At 40.9% G+C, this 13,788-nt stretch overlaps 1 protein-coding gene across 4 annotated transcripts in view; it reads right to left on the reverse strand.

Moving 5' to 3' along the window:
- Nucleotides 1-2,019, reverse strand: part of LOC133969301 (unconventional myosin-XVIIIa-like) — a 63,394-nt gene extending 61,375 nt beyond the window's left edge. For all 4 annotated transcript variants that reach the window (XM_062405698.1, XM_062405697.1, XM_062405695.1 and 1 more), the window contains exons 1-3: nt 1,878-2,019; nt 1,053-1,120; nt 891-913 (exon numbers count right to left, since the gene is read on the reverse strand). In XM_062405698.1, coding sequence (XP_062261682.1) covers nt 891-913; nt 1,053-1,092 — 63 coding nt within the window. In that variant the 5' untranslated portion in view covers nt 1,093-1,120; nt 1,878-2,019. The remainder of the gene's footprint in view (nt 1-890; nt 914-1,052; nt 1,121-1,877) is intronic.
- Between the last annotated feature and the right edge of the window lie 11,769 nt (nt 2,020-13,788).

Here is a 13,788-nt window from a genome sequence, read left to right on the forward strand (position 1 = left end):
GTCTCCAAATGGTCTCTGTGCAATGAGACCATTTGGAGACAAACTGTGGGATTTTTTCCTGACTCTCAGACATTTGGCGTTGATGTCTGCATAACATAATCAGTTTTCATCACATCTCTTCCGATCAATCTCGCTTGGATGTAAATTATGACAAAATACAGTAGAAACTCTCACATTGAAACAGGCAGCATTCAGTATTATAATGATATTCGGGAAATGACTTGGGGTTAATTTAAACCTGCATTATGGGACGTTTTCATCGTAAACGAAATAAATAATAATAAAGCATCCTAACAAACTGCAGAGGTCTTTCTTTAGTGTTAATGATGCACATTTGATATGGTGTTGGCTATATTATTATTGTAAAAATAAAAGATTTTAACAATACCACAATAATACTGATAACATAACAATTTTGGTCCCTATAATCCTAATATCAAATGTTCGCACAGTTTCATCTCTAATCCCAATAAAGTCAAAAAATAGGTAAGCAAAACTATGGATATAAAGTATTTTTTATCTATCGTTTTTGTTATAATTTGAAAATGAACACAATGCATTTTAGTAACACTGAATATACATATATATAATAAAAACTTAACATGACGCCATTAAGACTTAAAGTATAGAATCTAAAATTGCGAACATTAAATGTTTTTTCTTATATATTTGTTTATATATATATTATATCTTAAGCTCTGTCAGCTTAAACTTTATTAACTGTACATGTATATCGACTATTCCAATATTTACTTGCTAACTTTCTTGGACGCGGTGAAATAAACCAACTAAATCTTGTAGAAGGTCGTGACCATGATTAGTAGATAAGTTTGTTTCCGCACACAACACTGTTCATATCATTGGTCAAGATCATGCTGGTGAAAACTTACATCTGGCTTGTTCTCAACTTTAACCTACACAACAAAAAAGCAACACAAAAGAAAATCAAACCACATATTCAGACCGAAGCTTTTCTACATCAACACAAAAATACCAAGCGACGAGATGCAGATATGAACTAGAGTAAAGAAATCCAGAAAAAATAAGACTTCCCTTAGTCTCCCAGAATGAAAAGCGTGATCTGTATGCCATGGTGACGGGCCCCGAGTCATGGAACAAGCTGTGCGACGTGGAGAATAAGGATATATGGAATGATGAGAGAGGAAAAGAAAAAACAAAACAAGACAGCGAGGAATGGATGAAGAATGGGAATTAAAGTGCAAGCGTTGGGATACAGTGAAGCTGTGTTCTGCACACGACACCTCAGACACCTAGAGGGTAGTCGGACCATGCGGCACAGAGGACGGAACAAGATAACAACATCATGAAATGGAAGGATAGTCTGCTTCCTCAACATGACCAGAGACAACTAAAGAAGTCCTACACTCTGGACACAGGACTAAATGTATGTTTAATATATACTTGGAATAATGTCTGTAGTTTTAAATCAGTTACTATAACTTTGTATGACGAGCTACGCTTTACCTCAAACAGTACACAAAACAATCTTTGGTAGAGGTGACACAAAATTCAATCACAAAACATGTAACACATCATTAGCCAAAAAGAAACATAAACATCATCACTACATGCAACTAAGAGTCAAACATGCAACTTGCTACACTTCCTAGAACCCCTGTCATTACTTTTAGTACAGGCCTTTTACTCGGTGAGCAAAAAACAGCAACATGTTTCACTATCTCTAACCCTGCTTTCATCAGTCAGGAGTCCGCTCCTATAAATAGTTTCAGCAGGAGGCCATTCTGAGAAGCCATCAGAGCCCCAATGGATGTGCTAACCAGAGCATGTACACCACTAGCAGATCACGCCGCGCTCGCCCCACACTGAGTCCAGCGGTGGCCCCCGGAGCCCATTACCTTCTCTCTAAGCCTGGTTAACCTTCCAATCTTCCGAGCTCTGCCGCCGGAGCACGGTACGACCCGGGATCTGCAGCACGGGGCACACACACTCACTGGTCCTGAGTGAGTGGGACAGCAACAGGCGTGAGGGGTCACAGTGGGAACAGCATGGTAAAGCTGTGGTCTGAGGGGTGGAGGGTGGGGTGGGAATGTGAGAGGGGCTGGGCAGGGAGATAGAAGAGGGACAGCTGCAGAAAATACAGGGAGGCTATAAATAGGATCTGCACAGCCACATTAATTACGACCGGCGCTTTCCCCTCCCCGCTCTTCTCTCGGGATCAGAGAGTTGGGGGATCCCCCATCAGCTGCTCAACAAACTGATGTGCATTTTATTCTATATGAACACAAAAAACAGAGTCATTCAATTTAAAGATTGAGCGATGACACAACAATCTGTGGCTCAGTGCAAAAATGTTTCTCCATGAAACAGATCTCAATTTGTAGTGGAATGCAGACCTCCACCAAGACCCAAAGGGAGTTCATCCAGGTCTGTCTCTTTAACTCTGGAGGATACGCCAAATCTGTGAGTAAAATACTGAATTAGCATCACTTCAGACGCACATAGGCATTTAAATGCAATGAATTGAGCAAAAAGTTATTGATATTTTTAAAACAATGCTGATTTTGAGGCAATTTTCTTCCATTTAAAATGGGAAATCGAACATGGGGACAACAAATGTTTACTCGCTCAAAACAGACACAACCATGAAGTGAGAACTGTTCTTCATTCCTCTGAGGTAAAAAAAAAATTCTAAGAACATCTCTGTGTATGCAGATCTTATCACAACACATTTATGTCGTTTTTCAGCAACAATATTTGTTGTATTCCCTAAAATATATTTCCATAAAAATGCTGAATAACAACATGTCGCAGTGTTAACAAAAGCCCCTTGATACGGATCAGCACCAAAATCGTACGGGTTGTTCCCAGAGCCACACATCATCCCACCGCAGAGTTTACTTGTAATCCGCCCATTTATTTCTGTGTAATCCTGCTAGCTATCAGACAAACAAACAAATAAACAAAGGGGTGACTGAGTTGATAAAGTCTTATTTCATCCTCCATTCAACTCCATAATGAGTGAGAAATCTGTGTCCGTGTGAAGATGACTCTTTAACCTGCACATCAAACAAGATACCGTTTTAATTAAAAATATCAGTATTTGACCTATGGCCACACATATGACTTAAGGCCACACCGTGTTTTTTTATATTTGTGGACGTTATGATCGTCACCATGAGTTTTTACACCACAAGATGGCGCTGTTAAACAATGTATTTCATCCGTCTAGTTCACAGACACTTCCTCTACTGACCTAAATTCAAAATGTTGCATTGTTTGATGGCAATCCATTACATGAGCATTTATATCACCACCAGTGGTGCAAGATACAGCAATCTACACTTATTTCATTTAAACCTGCAGCTACATCCAGACTCACAGAATTTTAAATATTTCCCCTATTGAAACAAAATGGTTTGTCTTGCTGCAAAACCAGTTGGATATAAACACATGTTACTGTGAGGTATCTTTAGGTACAGGCATTCAGCTCACTGCTCCAAGGAGGAGCCACACAAAGAAAACACATAAAAGTAGCAACAGGCCCTGTTGGGAGCGGACGAGTTAATCGAATCCTGGGAGGGACGCTCTCTTCCTTGATAGATTTAATTATTAAACAAACACTTCTTGTGTACAAAGTGATAGCAGCTATTTGTGTGTGGGACGATTTTAATCAGAACCAAAAGGCACCCGAGACTTTTCTTCAATTTTACTTCAAATGTGCAAAAATTGAGTCTTCCTAAACAAAAAATAAAATCCCACAGTCTGATATAAGGCTCACCCCACAAGGTCACATATGAGCACACACACACTAAACAAGCTCTAGCCAAACACACGGCCAAGCTGATCTGTCTAGCACAGTCTGCTAATCCCCGGAGTCAGTTACTGGGACACATCATCACGTCGACTGTCGGTCCACACAGTGCAGACCAATGATTAAGGACTCTATACATTATAAACACTGATTATAGTGACCCAGTTAAATGCTTCCATTAATAAATCATACTGTGAATTGTTGTGTACTATAAACAGGAGTTTAATATCATATTTTGAGCTTGATATATGCAGTTTTAAGAAAATACACAATGCAGTGTTGTTTCATTGATTCCCTAAAACCACAGCTAATAATTTCCTATTTACTTTTCTAAAATCATCTTTTATCTGTTCAATCTTGGAATAAAAGTCTAACATTTATTCCGAGACGCTCAACATCTCGGATGTTTAACTGTGTATGCGCAAAAAAAGAAGGGTCACGAAACAACTGATCCATGCTGTGGGACCAGGGAGCGGATGAAATGATCCTGGGATCACACTCCTTTGCCTTCCTCTGCAAAATTCCAGGATGTGACCCAGATTTTATTCAGTGAGATTAAACGGGCCTGAAAATCAGAACTTCCCTCTGAAAGTAGGACTCAGGAGAAGGAGAAAAAATTTAAACTCTTACAGGTGCATGATCACCTGCATCTCATGTGGTTTATAGGGAAGCAGAAAATAATTAAATGAAAAATATTTAACAATCAACGACAAGCTCCAGCTCAAACAAAAACCACACGTGCAGACAGCAGGAGTGACACTGTATGTGTAAATGAAGAAACTGACAACCCATTGATATTAACATTAACTGGCATTGAGCACCAAGGACACAGCTAAAATGCATCCTGTATTTAAAACAGCATGATATGCATAAAGTGTATTCGACACAGATATATATCGTATCATGAAACTAGTATCAATGCACAGGTAAAGTAGCCCATCCTGTTGGCTGACATGCTATCAGTGACACACCCAGGAATGTCAAGTATGACCTGCCTTAAAAAAACACTGTCAAAATATTTACAGGTCCTCATTTCAGCCGACAACATTACATGAGCTCACAAAAGTCATGTGCCAGAGTGTTGAATGATGAAATATACATGTACAGAATGGAAGAAAAGGAAAAATAACATCCCGGCATAGCCGCTATCAGAAACCAAGCCGCTTAATCCTCAGAGGTCCCGCCTCTTTCTAATCCACCCCTGTGCTAATACTCTCTGCTCCTGTAGGGTCACCCCACTGGAAATGAGGATGATGTAATTTCACTGGGCATCTTGGAGGGAGGAGGCGATTACAGCATTTGCTAATTTACTGATAAAACTGCATTTGGTCAGAAGACAGACAGGAAGTGTATGAGACAAGTAAATGGCCTGTATTGATGACAACTTGATGACCACTCAATGCCCTTTACAGCACGGTGTTGCCACTCGCACACATTCAGACACTGCATCTATGTACGGCACGTTGACTATCATCGCTCTAACACTGCTGGCAGAGTGTCAATGTTGGGTTCAGTATCATGCCAATAGACACTAAGGCCAATGGAATGAGAAAGATAGGGATCAAACCGCCAACCCTGGATGACCCGCTCTTCCTCCTGTGGGTGATGCAGGGAGGCTAGATGGAACATTTGACTACTTTGAGGTTGCCATGGAAGAATTCAAGCTCTTTGCTTTTTGTAGAAATAAGAAAATCCGCTCCTGGAGGCTACGACCTGGGATATTTGCTGATGGTAGTTAAACGATGTTTTCAAAATGAAAAAAGTGGTCCTGCAATCTTAGGGGATTCATCTTCAGCCAAACGAGATGAGCTATACAATCTTTGCATATAAGATTGTAAACATTTCTATATTAAATATAAAAATATAACTAAATATGGCATTTAATTGAAGTCATGCTTAAATGGAGGGGTCAGAATATCTCAGTTGTTTTACATTGTGGACATGGCAGCCACCAGTGGAAAAAAGGGTGCTCAAGTATTCATATATACCACAAAGAGAAATGGCATGTAACAGCACATTTAAGCTAATTTATTCCCCACAACTGACCCTTAGAATAGCAAATAATCAAATATTAGACAATGTATTCATTTAGGGCCAAAGACCTTTACATTGGTAATTACTTTTGTATGCGACCAAGACAGAATCACATGTAAAAGTGAGGTGGCCTACTTAACAGCCTCAGAGCAAAGCACCTGACAGTACTGTAATCAGATACCATTAAAAACACAGCCACAGGCAGATGGAGAGCAGGTGTTTAACTGATATCAATACCTTTTTGTTCAGTAACACACTCCTTTGTATTGATGTACTGTTTTGTACTCACAGCCATTAGACAGATCTCTTGCGTTGACAAAGTGCTCTATAAAGTCATGGCCCAAGGCCAAGAAATAGTGCAGCACGTAAAGTCCTGTAAAGCCGTGACTTTTAAAGGTTTAGTTACATTAGTGTTTAATTCATTGGTGAGATTTAGTGGTGTTGAAAGAAGGATTTTGCTTTTCTTTGGACAGAGGTAATCTTTATGTTAAGCTAAGCTAACGTCATGCTGGATCATGGAGAGGCATGAGAGTGGCAGCGACACTCTTAAGGCAAACGTATTCTGAACACATGTCCGGTTATTGCTTAGTTCAACTAAATACTTAATCTTGCACCACACATGATGTCCAACTGTGTTGCGGAGCTCTAGATCTAGAATCCAGACCTTATTATAACCACCTATAAATAGTGCTGCAGCTTCTAGGTCAGCCTCACTCTCACATTTTCAGCTTTTTCAAAATGGCCTGTTTTATGAGGATGATCAAGGTTAGGGGAATGTAGGACAGAGTAGGATGGGGAGACGAGGGTCTCCTCTGGGAAAGCAAGTGATCTGCGTCCCTGGCCGCAGTTCATTCCCACCATTCAGTGGAATTCTAAATTACAGTTTTATGGGCAAAAGGTTTGGATGGAGGAATCATACAACAAGCTCACACCTGAGGTTTTACCGTGAACTGGGCATTGCACCCTTTGTGATGGATCCATTGTTTACGGCCTGTTCCAGCACACATAACACAGAACCACACATGTAAAGCTTTCCTCCTTCATTTCTTGTCTGTCAGTGATCGGTAGCATCAAAAATGGATGAGGGGTTTTCTGATAACCATATAAGCACACAAAGGACCAGTGAGCCTCACCGAATCACGCTGGTAACACCAGTAATGTGAGCATCTCCTTTTCCACTGATGGCTCAAGTTCACAGGCCTCACACAGTGCAGCTTTTACATCTCACTTATCAAACCGAGCAACAAGTAAACCCCAGACATTGTTATTATTATGATATACACAAACCATAATTATACAAGGGGGTGTAAATAGGCAAAAATACTGGGTCATGACATTTTCTGAAATCCATGGTTCAGAGATATCTATTCATATTCACATTTAAACTCAAACTGATGGGTTTTTTGCACTTCTTATTCTATCCTTAAAATGTAGCTAGTATTATATATCGTCTGATGAGAGAATTAAGCTTACATCTCAGAGTTGAGGACATTTTTTTTCCCGGTGATGACACTGTACTCATGCCTCAAATAACCGTTTACTTCACCCCCCTGTGCTACCACAAAGACTGTATAAAGAAATACAGGTGTTTGTTGTGCAGGCTAATAAACACTTCAGAGTGATGCTCCTCTACTTGTTGCACTTGATTATCCGAGCGGGAGAGAACTGAAAGAGCAGGCAGCGCAGTCTCACACGACCATATGGCCGTGAGCCGCGCGGGCGTTTGGGCCATTGTTTCCTCCAGCATCCCTTTGTTTACTGTCAAAGGACGGGGGGTTGAGGGGTGGGGATTATATACACCCCAGAACACATTCTCTTTTTCAAAACACACGCTCCCCCATACATGCAAACACAAAAGCACAATGTATGAGTGAAAGAGAAGAAAGAAAAACCCCAATGTTACCAAAATACTGGCATTTAGAGAAGATTTAGGCGATCACATTTAAATTCTAATCCCACGTCTGTGTAAAAACCCAAATAACAAAGATACAGTAATGCTTATTCATCAGCAATACAGCTATGGAGAAGGAGTTTAAAAAATCTGAAATTTTTCCAAGAATCCATTAAAAACAGCAGCATTTAAAATGTAGGCACTTCTAAGTATGAGATTATTGATTTACTAATTTACAAGAAATCTATTTCTGTATGTGGAACGTATATCTCGACAAGCATTCATCTTACCGCCTTCACACAGGATTCAAAGTAGTGCAGCGTTGACTTTGGTTTGATTTGGACACGCAATACATTCACTATAAATACACTTTAAAAGGTAGCAGCTCTCTGTCGATCAGCGATTACTGATTCTCCAGTTTGGGTTTCTGCATCATGAGGCGAGCTTCACCCAACTTTGAATAAACAGATGAACAGCTCTTTGTGCAGCAGCGGTGGAGCAGCTTCAGGGTTCAGTGGACTGAGTCCCATAGCTGCTCTTTATTTGCCACAGAGACAGAAAGCTACAACCAGCATCACCACAGGCCAACGAAACAGCCCATTTCCAAACAGGCAGGTTTAAAACTGGCCCAATGACATAGAAGAAACAGAACAAGTAGAGGTAGAATGTGTCTCTCTAAGTTTCAATCTGTCCACCCGATGGACTGAAAATGATTCAACAGTGCTACTTACGTCCAAGACCTCTTTCTGCAGGCCTTGAGTTGTCCTCAGCCAGCTGCGGTTCAACTCACTCAGCTCCAGAATCGGCTGCACCTTCAGCCGCACCGACTCTCCAGACTGACGGATCATCTCCACAATCTCATCCCTGCTCTTCTTCTCCACGTTGGTGCCGTTTATCTCCACCAGCCTGTCTCCTGGCACCAGGCCCAGGGCCCGATCCTTGGCCCCGGCGCCTGGTTCGGCAAAGTGCACCACGTGCCGCCGCACCCCTCCGTCGGGGTGCCTGTCCAGCATGGTGGTCCTCCGCAAAGAGAAGCCGAAGTCCCCCGTGTTGCGCCGCTGGATTTCGAGCTCTCGTGGATCTGGTATCGGCGGAGCAGCGAGCACAGGCAACTGTAGGTCAGCCCCCGGGAAGGTCTTCTCCACCATCTCGGGAATCTGAACCATGCTTTTTGTGCTGGGGTGGGACCTCAGAGATGATGTACTCCGATTCAACCCAGAGGCCTCCAAAGCATTGTCCTCTTTGCTCCTCTGGGAAAAAGACATTTGCCTCTGGCCCGCCGTTGAATTCAACCTGGCCAACTCCCCAAACTTGGCCGCTCTCTCCTTCACGGAGCCGTGGTGATGCTCCAGCTCATCTCCCTGAACGTCTTCACCAGAGACGCTTGCACTCATTTGCCCCACGTCCTGCAGTGTGCTGTGGAGGCACTCAGCCTCCAGGTCCGTCAGGCTGAGCTCTGTGCTGCTGGCCACCTTGATGGGGATGGGACCAGAGATCTCCAGCTTGCTCCTCGTGTCCCTCTTAGAGCTCCCTCGATTGAGGTGGAAAAAGCCTCGACGTATGCTCATCTCCTCCAGGCTCTTGAGCTCCGCCTGAGACATGCGCTCCTTCTTTTCCTTCTTGTCTTTCTTGTCCTTCTTGCCCAAGTCCTTCTCTTTCTCCTTGTCTTTCTTAATTAGGTTAAACATGCTTGCTTTCTGGAGTCTTAAAGCAGGTTGACTTGATTAGAGCAATAAGGGAAGTTTTATGTAAACTTTTATGAGAATTGTTTTTTCAAAAGCACCAGGGAGCATGAAAAGCAGATGGTGTCCACTGATGTCATCTGTAGAGAAGAGATTAAAAAAAAGAATAATACATTTAATTTCACAATAACTGAAAACCAACCAAGCTGATTATTTGCCATTATATCTTTACTCACATCTGTATTGGGAAGCAGTAGGTTGACAGATACATTTCAGCTGACAAGTAAATGGAATATATGGTATATTAGCTTCATTTTTGCTTGTTTCAAGCTTCATACATTTTTGCCACCATATGAGATACACATTCCATAAACTACTATTCAACTACTGACAACTTTTTCAAAATACTTCACTCCCATATCACACAGTATCACAAGCAAGCATACATTCATATTTTTGTAGAAGAGGACAGTTATTACTAATTTCCAATCCCTTACCCTCACCTAATCTGTGTGCTGTTTGTTGGGTTGTGTAAATAAATTACACAGTATTTCATATAACCAAATACGTATTTAAAAAAACTTTATATTTCACTTCTTTCCAAACCATCTCTCGTGAATTTTAAAAAGGCTTCAATCTGGCTTTGCTCAAATTTTTCAATGAAACAGTCAGACGAGGCCCTTTGGAAATCTGGTTAAATTAATTAAGCCATAACTTCCCTTTTGCCCCATCTGGGTCTGTGTCATTTAGCAGCTTCTACTTTATTATTTGCTTTCATTCCTACTTTTTTTCACTGTTCTTTAACGGGACTTAGATTTCCCCCAAATTAACATTACATTACATTACATGTCATTTAGCTGACGCTTTTGTCCAAAGCGACTTACATTTTTAGTACACTCAACATTTATGAGGGGCCATTTAGGGGTTCAGTATCTTGCCAAGGACACTTAGGCATGCAGAAGGGAAAGAGTGGGATTCGAACCAGCAACCTTCTTGTTGCAGAGCACCCGCTCTATCCCCTAGGCGACGCTCTTCCCAAACATGGTGCCTCAAACATGGTTTTCATAAAGAATCATGGTTTTTATAAAGAATCCTTTCAAAGTACTATTACACTTACTCCTCTTATGCCCATGCCCCTAACCCTGACTCTCACTCAGAGAGTTACATTTAAATCAAACCTAATAACCCTATACAACCAAGTCTTAACTTTCAAAAAGCCCATTCAAGTTGTGAGGACTGGAATAAATGTCCTCACAACCATAGATTTCTGGCAAAACTCTGCAGCAGGAAAAGAAACCAGCAGCCTGAGATCTCGATCAGCAGCTCAGTGATTTAGGTGGTGGTTGTTGTCTGAACTCACAACCAGTTAGAATCACCAAAGTATACAGCATGCACATACTGTGGTCATTATCTACGGTGTGGTGTCTTATAATAATATGTGTCTGTATGGGTGATGCACCGTGCACACTGTATTTGAGATTTGTCATAGACGTGGCCAGACTCTTGTGATACTGTGAGCACGTCAGGGTGAATCTGTGCCGTCTTTGTTTCTTTTAAAGTTGACGTTTCCTCATAGTGATGTGGGGAAGTCTCCTTATCAGTTTTTTTTGTATGGGGGGTATTTTCATAATCATCAAAGATTAACCTGTTGCCAAAGTTGCAACTCCAAGCAGCCATCAAATAGCTCTCTTGTAGTTTTGGACACTGATGAATTTACTATTGTCAAATTATTTAAAAGAGACTGAACTTCAAGCGACGAGGGTCTGCAACAACGACAACATAACAAGCCCAATCGACAGTGTGAAACTCCACTGACCTTCACACACCGAGGGAACGTGGAAGAAACATACGTGGAGATTTTACCATGCACAACAAATTCATAAGAGTTATATTTTCGGTGTAGAGTTAATTATACTCTGGATTGAGTCAAAACTCATATTTAACTCTGAGTTGACAAATAGTTGGTGTCAAAATGAGGTGTCTTTAACTCAAATCTCCAAGTATACATGCAGTAACTCTTTTATTTCCACTCTGAACTCTGAACCTGGATGTACTGTAGTTAGAGTGAAGAAGTGTTCAATTTGAACTTTGAACTGTGGGTTTAAGGCCTTGACAACATAAAATAAAATTCCTGTTCTCATGTGGAAATACAAGGATCAGATGGAGGTGGATAGATTTTCTTTTTTTAAGTATTCACATTAGTGTGGACCAAAGGCCTAAGTCTCCTGGGATCTGCGTGTGTTAGGAAATTGCCTTTTTCTACATAACATTAGCAACTATAACAGACAATTCACTCTGTTGGTATAAACAAAGCTGCGTCAGCACTTCTCTAAAACAAATTCAATATTAACTGCACATTATAACCTTCATGAATGAGGATTTACTGCGGGATTGTTGGATTAGTGCTGCATTAGTTTCAGCTTGGTGTTGCTAATAAATTCCTAACTGGGATTCAGGCTCAGCTCGATCTGATTCGATGCAGCGGGAGCCACAAGAGGAGGGGTTGATGAACCTCTTCCGAAGTGAAGGCCTCTTCAGTTGGTTGTCCACAGCTCCTGGTTCAATTCCTCCATCTCCTCCTCATCCACCTCCTCCTTCTTGACCTCCTTAACCTCCACACACTAACGGTTAGGAGTTGCAGAGAAGCCATATTTCCTAAATTCAGCTTGACGATGGTTGAATCAACTCCCTCTTCTCATATTGCAAAGCTTTCATTCCGTCCATATGTTGCTAGCTGCTCTGTGTTCTTGTGAACTGTCTGATCTTCTCCTCCTGACTCTGTTTTTTCTTTGAGGTGGGTGGATCTTCACCCGAAGGGCACTTTGTTTTGCTCTAACACTTGTGGACTCCTTTCCAGGACCTCAGCTGAAGTTCAGCAACGTAAACTTCTGCTTTGTGATCCTACAACGACTCCATTGTCTCGATCCCCACCTAGAGCATCTCATTAAACCTCACTTCTTTTCTGATGAGCATTTTTCTCATCCTCTCTTGTCCCTTCCCTGAATTACTCCTTATTCTTTTGCCCTCAGAGAGGTATAGTGTCGGGAATGTGGTTGTTTTTGGTCTGAACAGTTTGATTTAATTCAATTCCATTTTCCCCCGCTTCACGTCTTTCCCCAGGGTGTGAGGCCTGCACTTACAGGTCTTTCTTTGCTGCTTGACCATCATTTCTTCAGCTTGCAATGTTTTTCAGACATTTACGTTTCACTTAACCAACTCTGCCCCTGCTTCGCCTACCCTAACAATTAATATCCATCTTGTGAACCATGATTTTTCCCTCAGGGTGCTTAATACGACGAGCACCAGTGAACTGATTGCAGCTCATTAAACACTCGAGAGCCTCTCTTGAACTTTTTATGCATTAAATCAATATTTGGAGCTCAAGTAGTTTGTGAGGAATTAGGTGTGAGGGTCATTTTGCTCCAGCTGTTATTAAGCGCTGTCACAACAACCAATAATCAATATTTCAGATGCGCCGCCGCTGGGCTCAGATTGTCACCCCTCATTAGTCTGTGTAAATGTTGATTCGTTTAGTAGTTGTCAGGAACAACTGCGGAGTTCTGGCTTCAGCTGATCACAGATGTGACCTGAATTTGTTACCTGGACAGGTATCATAATAACTGACCGATGGTAAAATATGAACTTGATGCTATTTGATTTTTTTTTAATTGAAATTATTATTGACTTATTTTTGATTATTGTGCACTTTAATGATAATCATCTTAAGATATCAAGCATCAGTCTTGTTCCTCTGACAAATTAATACATCTGCTTTGAGTGGTAAATAAGACTGGAAAAGCACTATGTAAAATACACTCCATTACAGGATAAGGAAGCCATGACACATCATTAGCAAATGTTTACACTAAAATAATAATATCCCTAGCTGCTGAAATGTACATTCAACATTCTTCCTAGATGTTGCGGTTGCAAAAAAACTATTAAATAATGGTGTTTTAAAAAGTGGTTGCAAAGGGATGAGCTATAAAATGTTTACATTGAGTAAATTCATCACAATATATATTCTTTGCTCTGGGATTACAAATATATTTGAGTATGATTCTCATAAATTCTTATAAGTTTTTTTTCTTATTTCATTTGGGCATTTGTGAACAGAAAATTGCATGATTATGGTTGATATGGTAATCACGGTTGTTTTAATCAGTATTGAGATGATTATTTATGATGATTATTACAGTATTCTTACTGCACAATTACATAACAGAGCATTGATCTCCCTTTAATTTTGTGCTATGTTCCTGCTGATGTGCAAAGCCAGCTGTAGGCCTCGGAGGTTTTGTTAAATCTCTAGAGGGGGCTCAAGTCTCAAGAAGTTTGGGAAGCTCTTAAATAGTAAAATGCATGACAACAGCTCATGGTTCTTTTTC

Source organism: Platichthys flesus, chromosome 15 (assembly GCF_949316205.1).
Source record: "Platichthys flesus chromosome 15, fPlaFle2.1, whole genome shotgun sequence".
NCBI lineage: Eukaryota > Metazoa > Chordata > Actinopteri > Pleuronectiformes > Pleuronectidae > Platichthys > Platichthys flesus.